This window comes from Gobius niger, assembly GCF_951799975.1.
Source record: "Gobius niger genome assembly, chromosome: 12".
Taxonomy (NCBI): domain Eukaryota; kingdom Metazoa; phylum Chordata; class Actinopteri; order Gobiiformes; family Gobiidae; genus Gobius; species Gobius niger.
The window spans coordinates 24,337,567-24,351,047 of NC_136863.1; the positions used below are offsets into that span (position 1 = coordinate 24,337,567).

Here is a 13,481-nt window from a genome sequence, read left to right on the forward strand (position 1 = left end):
TGCGCCAGCTTCTGCTCCAGCTTCTCGCCATAGTCCTTCTTGGCCTTCCTGATCCTCCACTGGAGTTCGTGCTGGACTCTCCTCTGCTCCTCTCTGTCCCCTGAGTTGAAAGCCCTTTTCTTTTGGTTCAGGAGGGCTTTAAGTTCAGGGGTCACCCAGGGGTGGTTGTTGGAGAAACACCGTACCTTCCGGGTTGGTACAGTGTTTTCCACACAGAAGTTGATGTAGTCTGTGATGCAGTGGGTCAGGCTGTCGATGTCATCTCCATGAGAGCTGCAGATCATGTTCCAGTCTGTGGTCTGGAAACAGTCCCTAAGTCTCTCTTCAGCCTCTTCACTCCACACTTTCACAGACCTCTTCTGTGCTGGCTCTCTTCGCACCTTGGGTGTGTAATCCGGCCGCAGTAGGACGAGATTGTGGTCTGAGCGTCCGAGCGGGGGGAGGGGGGCAGAGGTGTAAGCGCCCTTCACGTTAGCATACAGAAGGTCCAGGGTCTTATTGTTCCTTGTGTGGCACTTAACATACTGCGTGAGTGTGGGGATAGTGGCAGAAAGAGAGGCGTGATTAAAGTCACCGGTGATGAGCAGCAGGGCGCGGGGGTGACGCATCTGGGTCTGGGTCACGGTACTGTGGATGCGCTCACAGGCTGCGGCGGCGTCGGCCGAGGGGGGGATATACAAGCACAACACCACCATGTGTGAAAACTCCCTCGGTAGATACCTAGGCCTCATGCTGACGACGATCATCTCCAGGTCCCGGGTGCATATCTGTTCTTTCACGTGCACGTGTCTGGGGTGGCACCATCTCTCATTCACAAACACAGCTACTCCACCGCCTTTCTTCTTCCCGCTCCCCTCCACACACCGGTCTGCGCGCGCGAGTTTAAATCCGTCCAGGGAAACCACAGAGTCCGGTATATTCCCGTTCAGCCACGTCTCCGTAAAGCACATCAGTCCGCACTCCCGATAAGCCCTCTGATGTCGGGTCAGTGCGGCCAGCTCCTCGGTCTTGTTCACGATGGAGCGCACATTACCCAGGATGACGGAGGGTAGCCATCTTCTCCTCTTGCGTCCACCTCTGCAGCCTCTGCGTTTTCTGCGTATCTCGGCGGGGATCACCGGCCTCTCCACATGCATGAGAGGTGAGTCCTTGAGTCCGAGAAGCTGTTCCCGTGAATAAACAAGAGGACTGTGTGTGTCACCGTGGCAACGAGAACAACAAAAAGATGCAGATCCCAAAAATGCTGAAGACATTGCAAATAAAAGGGAAAGTGCAACAAAAAAACAGCTTCCCCTGTGCACAAATGCACAATGTCTAGTCTACTTGATGAAATTTAAAAAAAAAAACACGTCTATAAATAAAGATAAAAGCAAAAAGTGTAAGAGAGGTAACAGAGCCAACGCAACTAGCTGCCAGTTAGGGCCGGCGCCATAGCAACAATTCAGGTGGTCTCAGATGTTTCTAGTTTAAAGGAACAGGCAACTGTTTTTCCATACTGAAATATGTTTTAACCTGAGCTTAGATGAGTTGATACGTACCTGTCTGGTCTTTGTGTGTGCACACAGTCACGCAAAACGACCAAAGATGTTGTTTGCATTTGGCCTCTCCCAGTATATTCCTATAGCTCCAAACGGGGTGAAGGTAGAAGCGACCACGCTCTTCCACAGGCACGCACAAAGACCAGACAGGTACGTATGAACTCGTCTAAGCTCAGGTAAGAACATATCACAGTATGGAAAAAGGGTGGCCTGTTCCTTTAAAGGGACTAGATAGAAGTTGACATTTTTACTCGCCACTGCCACCTCAGGTCTTCCGCGTAACTGCAGTCTCTAAATTAAGCTGCAGGCTTATAGAGACAGTCGTGGTGAATAGGTCTGGGCTCATTCTACACATAAGAACATTGCTGAAGCATGAAGGGGGGGAAAATGCATAATTGTAACATTTTTAAATTCCGTCTAGTCCCTTTAAAAGTTAAAGGTCACACTCTGAAATGGTGCAGGAGGCGAAGCATAAATTCTAGTTTGAAACATCTTATTGATAAAACATGTCAATGTCTCCTGTATCTTGAAATAGTATTGTGCAATATATAGTCACGTGCGTGTTGTATTACACTGCCTGACCGAAATTATATTAACTGAGCAAATCAAATGGTTAAAATAATCAAAAATGGCAGAGAAAGGAGAACAGAAAGTGCAAACAACAACAACAACTACCAAAACTCCAGTTTGAGTTTATGTTAAAGGAATGCTTTATGGCCATTGTTTGTAAGTTTTGTACTGGAGGGCACAGCCTGACTACAGCATGCTCAGGGTGGGCTTCGAGATAAGAAGGTTGGGAACCACTGTTTTAAAGATTGGTTACCTCCCATACTGTCTCCTCTCATGCTACATCAGCCAACAATTATTGGGTCACCACTAATAAATACAGTACATCTGCAATTCTCATCAGAATACTTTGTTGAGAGTCCCAAATTATACAGCTGTATTACATAATAAACTCTACATTGGTTCAACATTACAAACCCACTCTATATATAGCAAATGTTTCTTGCACATCACTATTTTGCTTTTAAAAAGCTAAATACAGTTTTGAACAGACATATGTTTGTAGAGGTGCATGGTCATAGACTCTCAATAACCAGTTACAGCTTTGAGGTTTATAAACGGCGACTTATGACTTATGATCATATTTTGTCAGTTTGAACTTTTAAATATGTATTTCTCAAATGTTTATTCCCTTTGAAATCTCACCTGCTCTGCTGTTACTGCGGTGACGAGTCTCCAAACTATTTGACAATATCCTGAAGAGAGAGGCCATGGCCTGGGCCTATTTGTGGCTCTGGGGGATGGAAATATCTAACACTTGGGTTCTATAGGCCACTGCCTGCAGCTTTAAATCTGTCACTGTAGCGCCCTCTAGAGGACAAAAAGAATTCTTTCACAGTACACCGGTGAAAAGGTGGCCTATAGAAGCCTCCCGTAAATTTCTGAGAGGTAAGAGTGAGATAAGTGATGCTTACTAAAGCTTAGTTAGACAACAGAGAGGGGAATAGCAGGCAAATGAAGTCAACACAGGCCAAAGATGTTAAATATTTAGGCCAAAACAAAAAAACAACAACTGCAAATGTCTAATATGGTACAATATTACAAGATGTACATATATATAGATAGTCTGGTGCCAAGCCAATAATGTAATGACCTGGATCTGTAGTGCTGAAAGGTCAAAACTGACACTGACTAAAGAAAACTGCGCGATTTTGATGGGTTATTTTTGACCAGGTGATTGTATACCCTTGCAAGTCAATCTAAATGGTAAATGAATGAATGAACTTTGTCAGTATACAGCTGGACTTCAATGTGCTTCTATTATTTATACTCGATGTTTATATCTAAAATCACAGACTCTGCTTCGCTTCAGGACGCCCAACTCTCGCCTTGCTCTCTGGAGAAAATGTGCTTGCCTAACGCAGCACCCCCAGAATAGCAACCTTACAGGGGGTGGAAAGGGAGTGTGTGTGTTTGGAGGATGTGGGGGGGCGGGGGGCTTCTTGGCTAAACCCCTTCTCCAAACTTGAGACTCCTACCTTGACTCCTTGCATCTCCTTTTTTGAATGCCAGCAAAAAAAAAACAGACGGTGGTAGATGGCGAGGTGGGCGGGGCGGCCGGCTGAAGACGGTGCCCCTCGTGCGCCCCTTCGTCCAATGGCGTGGGGCTGAGTATCATGTGTCACTATAACAGAAGGACATAATCAGCGCGGTAAGTTTGCAGAACCTTACAGCCTGTCTCGGCCAGCGGGGATCTCGCTTCTTTCAGCTTTTCTGAGGTAAGGAAGGATAGACTAAGCGGTGTGGCTGGTTATTACTTTTATTTCATGAATAGGCAAACGTGAGTAGAAAATCCCCCTCCCCTAAAGCTGACAGCAGTGTCCCAGAGTTTTAATAATAATAATAATAATAATCACTGTCATGGATAACAACAATTTTGCTAAGTTTACATCTCTAAATGAATGCTTAAAACCTGTGCATAGTAGCCACTGTATCCTAGTCTTCAGGGCATGCGGATTGTCTCATTTAAATAACAAGCGTCTAGTATTGCAACAGCTGCCGTCATAAGGGATTCTGTTGTTGTTTTTGTTGCCCGCTTTGGTCAGCATCCAGCGGTCCATACCTGTGGGATTTACAGTTGGCTTACGGCCTTTGAAGTGGCTTTCCGCTTGAGGAGACAGGCTCCGCGCCCGTGTAGTTATTGCTGATGACTTACACAGTGGACGGCGGGCATTGTTTAGAGTTGATGCATTGTTAAAGCTTAATGCTCTTTAGTTGTGAGATCGAGATAAAGCAGTGGGTGTAGCAGGCGCGTACAGAGAAGCGGATCAACAAATTATCATCTAGAAAGGAGGTCAAAGATCTGAAGATGCCTTATAACTATTTCTTTTTTTGCCTGATTTGTGTCATTACATAACGGGAGGGGGGAAACTTTTAATAAATCTAATTGCCCACTTGAGACATATCTCCCCCCCCTTGAACTTCTCAAACCCGATTTGAGTTTTATTTTAACCCCCGGTCAACAGGGAGGTATGCCCACGGAATTGATTGAAGGAGCCATATGAGAGCGACACCACCAGATAAGGACATGGAGGTGTTATTATGGGTAGTGCTCCAAAGGCGAAAAAAGGGGGGAGGGGGGAACCCAATCCGCCAACATGGAGGCACTGAAACAGGACCACCCCCTCCCTTGGACCCGAGCAGCTGCGTGTTAGAAATAGTTTTGATGTCCCGCACTAATACTGCTAATGGGCGCCTGAGCTCGCATCTAATCGCTGACAGATTGGATTATGGATGAAGCCAGGGCATGTATGTTTATCATTGAAGATAGTGATGGCGTTTAGCAGAGGTGAAAGCAGCAAATGACACACAAGTGCAGTCATTAACTCGTTTTGGGGTCATTTGTAAATTTTTCTCTATCGTGTTTAACGATAATGACCAGTTTATGACTTACAATTGGAATATGTGGAAGGTTTACAGCTGGAGCAGAGTAATTTAGCGGGCAATCATCCAGGTTGAAGATGTACATAGAATACATCACGCTGTATAATTATATTTCATAGTAGTAGTGCATGGTATCAGGATATTCAAAGCTTCAATGCTTCAACCCTGAACTTCTACCTGTAGCTTGAGCCCCCTTTTTTTAACTTTTGGTTGCCAACAAAACACCATTAATCTTCCCGTCCTCTCAGACTGTGGGCCTATGTCCAAGTTTGGCAGCTCTTCTCAGTTATCATCGGGAGAAGCAGTCCCTAGCCCCCTATGGCTCAAGTTCCCCAACCCTTAAATGACCATTCAAAACCATTCGGGAGACACTAGGCCTTCATATCAATATCCGTGATTTTGATCAAAACGTTTTTTAAGCTTTGAATTATTTGGGGATTTTTAATGAGGTGAGGGGTGGTGGGAGATATGCTAAGGCCAGTGGGGTGGGGTCGGGCGCAGATATTTAGGATATTTGAAACATAATCCCAAGCTAAAAATACATACGGCTGCTTACTTACTTCTTGTGGGGAGACTTTAAGTTCTTCTCTTCTCTCTCCACATCAGGTTGTAAAGTCCACTGTCACCATGTCTGACACAGAAGACGTGTAAGTACAATTATTATTAATCTCGAAACAATAATGTGAATATTTCTGCAGTGGAATGTGACGTTTGTCTTGATCTGTGTCTTACAGTGGGGTTGAGGGTAAGTACCACTTTTTGTTTATGACACAAATACAGACAATATTCGGTGAAATTAGGTACAACCAAGAGGTCCATGCTATACTCATGTGAAATGTGAAATTGAACCAACATAACTAGCTTCCTTCATACTGTACGTGCACAAGATAAAATCGTATGTTTGCAGGTTTGGCTTGACTCCGCCAGATTCATTTGTTTCTCAAAGCAAATCTGCACATACTGGATGTTACTATGCTGCTGTCGCATGGCTGCAGGCTCTATCACTGACAACAAGATAATGCTATATTTACAATCATAACCATAATACAGGTAAAATACAGCAATGTCTAGTTTTCAATGATACCTGCAGCTCTGCATGACCATCTGCCAAATACAGTCCACCAGAGCACAATAAAAGGCCTTATTCACCAGTAAATGGTCACATTTGGCAAAAATTATGCCTTCCAGCTCTGGGGATTGTGCTATGAATGCTTAGCATGGATCCCAGTGTACCCATTTTGCTTTGTTAAAATGACAAAACTGGGTACAGGTGGGATCTTGTTGGTAATGCTCTTTCCTTCTTTTCTCGGATGGACGTGAAGAATACGATGGTAAGACAGTCTGCAGACTCCAAATGTTACTCACATTAATACAGTTCACATTTCGATTTCAATGCGTGCTCTTACCCAAAATAAATCCTTGTGGCATGTCTTTACTAACTCCCAAACGACGGAAAGACAGAGCACAGAGTATCAGTTAGGACAGAAATCTTTCTTTAGTGCACGTCTCTATGGAAAACTCTCATCCATCAACGACGTTTCTCTTGTAAATTAATTGCTTGCTTCATCCATGCTCTAGCGCCGCCATGTGGCAGTCCCCGAGACTGTCCAGTCTCCATCTGTCTGACATCTGTTAACGCTCTCCTCCCGTGCCTGCTGCATGTTTAGCTGTTGTAGAAGAGGAGGTAGTAGAGGAAGTTGAGGTGGCCCCAGAAGCGGCCCCTGAGGCCGAGGCCGAGGCAGAGCCAGAACCAGAACCCGAGCCAGAACCTGAACCAGAGCCAGAACCAGAGGTAGAACCAGAACCCGAGCCTGAGCCTGAGCCCGAGCCCGAGCCAGAAGGTATGTGGCACTGAGGGGAGGGGTATTCTATCATCCTTAAACCCAGAGACAGGTGCGCTCCGCCGGCTACAGCCAGCCAGACAGACCGCTGTGATCACCATGTCTGCTAATGCTAAAGCTAAAGCTACCTTCCCTTCTTCACCTCTGACATAGGTTTACATGTCAATAACCAGCTTTCATAGTTACAGCATGACTAATGATACGGCCAAAGCTTCAGGACTAAACTTAGGCCTATTATATCAAAATAAGTAAAGTGAAGAAAACTTTTAAAAGTCTGGCTTTTTATGTATGCTGAGAATTTGTAATAAAAATGTCTTTTTATGAGTCACATTCCTAAGGTGAAAAACATCTATTGCATTATGCAAGTTGATGATAACTAATTAGCATACAGTGTTGCTGCTTCATGTCTTTGCACTGCACTGGCATAAAGTGTCGTATCTGAGATAATAAGTTGTTACAATGTAACTGTAGTAGCTAATGCAGAGTTTAGTTCACTTAAGTCAATGCTACATCTGTATGCTAATGCGTTTTTCACAAGTCTCTGATCCAAATTGGGGGTTGTAATAAAGGCAGCTCTCTATAGTAAATTCCCAATGTTGGCCTCCTTCAGTGTATGTGTCCACTTCTTTTCTTATTTCTGTGAACATGTACTTGCTGTTCATGGAGTACATGTCAGCTGACCTCTGCCAGTGTGTCTTTTTACTAAATAATCGAGCTGCTGCCCGCATGGTCACTGTAGTAGATCCTTTGAACCAAATGTGTCCTTTTTCCCTTATGTGCCATTATGGCTGCCATGTTCCTGGGCTTGGCCTCTATGCCTTCACCTGCTATTTGGATGAATAATGTTACAGAACTTTTCTAGCTATGAAATTCATTCAGTAGCAAGTGACTTTCAGTAACAGCTTAGTCTTTCACACTATTCAGTTCCTCAAATACTTGCTGGTTCTTATGCACATTTGTGCTGAACACTTTGTAAAATGTGTGCAATGTACTAGAGTGATCAGCAAACCAATTGTTTGCTAATACTGAACCAAGCAACTATCTGAGTAGTTATATTTTGACTGTCAGCTTGTGTGCCTGCTAACTGTTGTTATTCTGCTTTGTTCTCGATGCTTGCTGCATGCAGAGGCCCTTGAAGAGGAAGGTATGTTGATTTAATGAGACTCTGATTTTTGGGGGACCACAGTGTCCTGATCTATGTCTGTCCTGTACTGGGCTGGGGAACGCCTGCTGTTCACAAAATGTCTGTCCAAATTTTATCTGTTGTCCGACTCCAGGAGTGCAATTGGAGAATCATTACTAAAGTGCTGAGTAAAGGGAAAGGGTGACAGAATATGAACGCTAACAAGTGCTTCACTGCAGCGACCCCAATAAACTCTGCCACAGCATCTGCATGGCATGACCCGCAGGAATCTGGCTCTTCAGGGAAACATGAGAAAATACAACTTTGTCTTGCTCGTTTTAAAGGATTTTGGGGTCAAGCCAACAAAACCAAGTTATCCATTAGATCTTAGACAGGGATTAATGACTTCTAAACCACGTTTAACATAGAGTAACTTCACTTACAGCAAGATGATTTTACCAATCCTTACAATCCTTATCTTTTTTAATATCTTTTTTGTCGGGTTTTTATTTGCTCTTTTTCTAACCACAACTTTAAAAAGACATGTTTTGGTATTTTTTAACTGAAAATAATTGTAATCCTTGAAATGCCTGACAGAAATGCAGTTATATTCAGTCTTTCTAACCCAAATACATGTACTTGTCCCTTCTTCATTTTTAACTTGCAGAGGAGAAGCCAAAGTTCAAGTAAGTCCATTTCATTACAGTGGGATTGATTGAAACATTTTACTTCCACAAACTGTACTAAAATGTAAAGCGTGTAAGCTAACGCACGTTATTGCCCTGTTCCTTAGGCCTAGTGCTCCCAAAATTCCTGATGGTGAGAAAGTGGACTTTGACGTGAGTATATTTCCCGGGGCCTAACGTTGTCCACCTACACGGGTAGATGTGAAGAGTTGTTTTGTTGTTGTGCGGCGCAGGACATCCAGAAGAAACGTCAGAACAAGGATCTGGTTGAGCTGCAGGGCCTGATCGATGCTCACTTTGAGTGCAGGAAGAAGGAGGAGGAGGAGCTGATTGCCCTCAAGGAGAGAATTGTGAGTTCAAGCGTCCACCGAAAATGTAATAGACCACTTCTTGAAACGCATGAAAACTTAAAGCACCAGATATCCTCCATTCTCAAACCTGGCAAGGAGGTTGAATTTAAACTGGTAGCCGTTGTGGTATAATACTAGCCTTTGTTTGTATTCACCTTTCTTTTTTGGAATATCTGACAATGTGTTGGGATTGCTGTGTTTTAGGAGAAGCGTCGTGCTGAGAGGGCTGAGCAGCAGAGGATCCGGGCTGAGAAGGAGAAGGAACGCCAGGCCAGACGTGAGGTCCGTAATGATCACTCATGTATCACATAATAGAGCTCTTATAACATATACTTGCATGACTTACGTTGTTGTTCCACTGGTGACCAACAGGAGGAGAGGCGGATCAGGGAGGAGAGTGATCTCAAGAAGAAGGCAGATGATGAGGCCAAGAAGAAGTCAGCTCTGTCCAACATGGGCTCCAACTACAGCAGCCACCTGCAGAGAGTGAGCACAAGACACTTTCACGTCTTTGTCCCGCCGCCATGATGTTGTTAACTTTGCCCGTCGACCCTCTCCAATCAGGCTGACCAGAAGAGAGGAGGCAAGAAAGAGACTGAGAGAGAGAAGAAGAAGAAGATCCTGGCCGCCAGACGCAAGCAACTCAACATTGACCATCTGAACGAGGACAAACTGAAGTATGCGCCCCATGATGCCTGGGGTTAATCTTACAATGTGTCTGGCTCCTTTTTTGTCCTAATGTTCATGTGTGGCTGGTGCAGGGACAAGATCACTGAGCTGTATGACTGGATGAAGCAGCTGGAGTCTGAGAAGTTCGATCACATGGAGAGACTGAAGAGGCAGAAGTATGAGGTGAGGAAGGGCCACTGTTTATTGTAATGCAAGCTTTTAATATGAGATACAACTGGTTAAAGTGATTTACCGTTCATTTATCCATAGGTTTTTCAGAAATCCGCTACTAATGTGTAGTTTTCAGACATAGTATTGTTTTAATTTTTGTAATGTTGAAATCTTTTAATTCTTACATTTTATAGGATAGCAGAAGAAAATAATCTATTCTTTTACCCCACAGTTAGCAGAAGCAGGCTTCACAGAGTGGTAACCGATACAGCGAGTACTGTACGGTTTAATAATCTGAATACGTTCATCTAACTCCACATTTTCCATCAATCGTCTTTACCCTAACTAACTGAATAATATAAAACAAGAGAGTGAATTTGCATACGATAACAATTTCATTTACAGGTGTCGGATATTTCTTCTGCGCTCATGACAAGTTTATTCCCCCCCATAGCAGCTCCTTCTGGCCTGCCCCGTCTTGTTTACCAACTCACTATGTCAATGGTGAATGTGCTCTTTGATTCCCAGGTCACAACTCTGCGTAAGAGAGTGGAGGAGCTCAGTAAATTGTAAGTAGAGCAGAGCAGATCAGGCTTTTGCAGTCGGGGCTCGCTGCATGAGGCTAGCGCGGTTAGCATGAAGGTGCGTGCGCCGGGCCACAACCACTGGGGACCAGCCAACACAGCACTATGCAAGATTTATTTTTTTTAGTTTAAGGGGGAAAAGAAGTAAGCGTGTGGTTGGGCCTGGTCATACAGGTAAGTGTGTTACCGCGGCTTGATAAAGCTAAGCGCATTTGTTTTACGTGTAAGTCTTGATTTCCCACATTCCACTAGTAGGAGGCCCATTTCCTGCAAACGAGGATTAAAAAAGCGAGTTTCCACATCACGGAGGTAACATGTTTTGCGAGGCGTTAAAATGGTTGCTGTGCTCATTTCGTTTTTAGGTGCTCACATACAGGAAACGCATTGATGAGTGGCAGAAGCAGTAAGTACTGACCTGTCCATGCCACGTTCACTGACCAACCAATAATCACGACGTTTTAACTAAAGCGCTCGTCCGAGTTAACCTCATTCATCATCATCTGACAGCACTACTTTTCATAATTTTTCAAACCTCTATATTATTCACGCCACGTCGACTTTCAACTTAAACAAAACAACAATATCAAATGGTATTCGTTGTCGAAAACCTTACTCACCATTGACCAATTTTATGATCCACTGACAATTGGAGTTTTAGCCTTGTACCTTTTGCAACTACTACTAAAACTCCCAATGTGTCAATAGATCGAAAATGGATTTTCCAAACATCTTGTCTCAACTCACGTTATTTCGTTTTCAACGTCGACTTCTTTTTCTTTTTTTTTGTATCACTAAATATATATAAATATAAATTTTTCACTCACATTAAATATATTTCGTATCATTCAACTCATCCCATTTAACATTCAGGGCCAAGGACTGGGTAATGAGTTGGTCTGTACAGGTAAGTACAGCATGAGCTGCAAGTGTTCGCCCGAGGTTTGAATTTATGTTGCACGATTTAATTTCACCTCAAACACTGTATTTCAGAAAGCTGTTAGAGGTGTACAGTGCATTGTAATGGACATTATGTCATAGCAAACATGGCATGTAGACTTTTAGCTTAAAAGAGTGTAAATACAGTGTAACTGCGTAGCTTACTATAGTTCCTATTTAAACAGAATTCAGCAAATATCAGGAGTACTTGAGTCACAAAAGCAAATACTAAGTAACTTGTTTACCTTAATAAATCCTTTTCGTAGTCCCTCTGGGGGTAATACAAGTATTAATGGGATAATTGGGGAGTCTTTCATCTCCCCTTGGTGTCTTTGGCCAGAAAACCACAATTGCAACTGGACTGCCACCGGACCGGAGCCACCAATACACACTAATAGAATCACGAAGAAGAAGCTAACAGGCTAACGGGCAAAGCTAACTGCGGGCTAGCACCATTTTAAACAGTATTTACAGCCAAATTAATAAGTAAAAAAAACAAAATTGCAACTTGCTACGACACCTGCAGCTGCGCTTATGGCCTCAAGGGGCAAGAGTTACTTAGTACTGCTTTAAATACCTGATTTTTAATTTTGGCAAACAGTGAAAGGAGTGCATACATTTTGAATTGTGGGTCCAAACTCAGTCCCAACTCTCCTAAATAATTGCGAACATCCCAATTCTCTCACAGAGATGAGTTTATGAACATGTTTCACATCTTTCAGGAAACAATAATGTCACAGAAATGTAAACAGCTATCCTGCTACTTCATGACTGATAAAAACGTATATACCCAAACCTCTGCTTTTACAATATATCCTGAAGGACCAAACAAATTCTATTCATCTAATATGAAAAGAGAAAAATCTGGTATAGTGCCTTAAAATAAACTAGATAGTTATCAAGGTCTTTGCCACTTTCAGTTTAGGACAGTTTTTTATTCCCCTGAATCTTGACGTGTTTCTATTTCTCTTTGTTTGCGCATTGTAGCAGCAAGAAGGGAGCCGCCGCCCGCCGCAGAAAGTAAACCAGAAGTCCCCGTCCATCTTCAGAAACCAAACTTGCGAACATCTCGGACACACGCCTGACGAAGCAACGCATACAGTGGCGAAGGTCGTAGCTCAGAAGAAGCCCATAAAGCTGAGGTTCACGCTGCAAACTCCAGCCTACTCCCGAAACACAAAAGCCAACAGGAGCACTGAGCTGCTAATGTTGGCGACTGTTGTTGTAGGGAATAGGTCTAGTACATTTACAACCCTTTCTCGCGCTTCCTCGCCTCGACTGTTTGGTTCTCAGTCATTTTTGTAAATAAAGTGTGACTCTACAAGCCATGTCTGTAGATCTGTTGTTTTATTCAGAAATCAATAAAGTTCAGTATTTTTAGACAAGTAATTTTAAAGTCATTTGTTCCACGTGGTTTTCGCTGATCGCAAGGAAAGATTTTTAAATTTGCTTGGAGATTTATGACTTTTAAAAAATCTTTTTATTGCTGTTGCTAGTCTGGTCATCCAGCAATTAAAGAGGTCACTACAGTACAGGAAGAATAACAGTATTGTGTTGGTAAAAATACATAAAGATTTAACATAATAAAGCTGCAACTTCACAACAGTTGGCTCCTGAGGTACTCTGTCGCCCACTGCTCCTGTCAGGTTCAAATACATAGAATAAATGTATATGTGGCTGATATAACTTTTGATGTAGAATGTATGGGAGGAGGAACAAGTATCAGCTAATAGAGTTCGGGACTACGATGTCATGTCGCTAAGCATTATGGGATAAGCGGCAATTGCAAACTCTATACAACCACACTGACACACTCTGCTAACTTGACATTTTTCAAGTTAATATTTTAAAGTAAACTAAGTAACTTGTTTACCTTAATAAATCCTTTTCGTAGTCCTTCTGGGATGATTGGGGGGTCTTTCATCTCCCCCTGGTGCCCAAAAACCCCAATTGTAACTTTCCTGCACCGGGTCGGAGGCACATTACACAAGAATAGAATCATGAAGAAAAAGCTAACAGGCTAAAGGGCAAAGCTAACTTTGGGCTAGCGCCACTTTAGCAGTATTTACAGCCAAGTTTGAGTCAAAGCTAACTGTGGGCTAGCGCCACTTTAGCAGTATTTACAGCCAAGTT

The 13,481-nt window shown here is 43.2% G+C and overlaps 1 protein-coding gene across 1 annotated transcript; it reads left to right on the plus strand.

Moving 5' to 3' along the window:
• Nucleotides 1-6,648: 6,648 nt before the first annotated feature.
• On the plus strand, nucleotides 6,649-12,547 carry tnnt3a (troponin T type 3a (skeletal, fast); the record flags this gene model as incomplete). The annotated part of the gene is made up of 11 exons (XM_079567567.1): nucleotides 6,649-6,829; nucleotides 7,956-7,973; nucleotides 8,620-8,638; nucleotides 8,746-8,791; nucleotides 8,872-8,988; nucleotides 9,193-9,270; nucleotides 9,361-9,474; nucleotides 9,553-9,665; nucleotides 9,750-9,840; nucleotides 10,357-10,397; nucleotides 12,336-12,547. Coding segments are annotated over 11 exons (855 nt in total), but the record flags the coding sequence as incomplete, so codon positions are not given.
• Nucleotides 12,548-13,481: the final 934 nt, after the last annotated feature.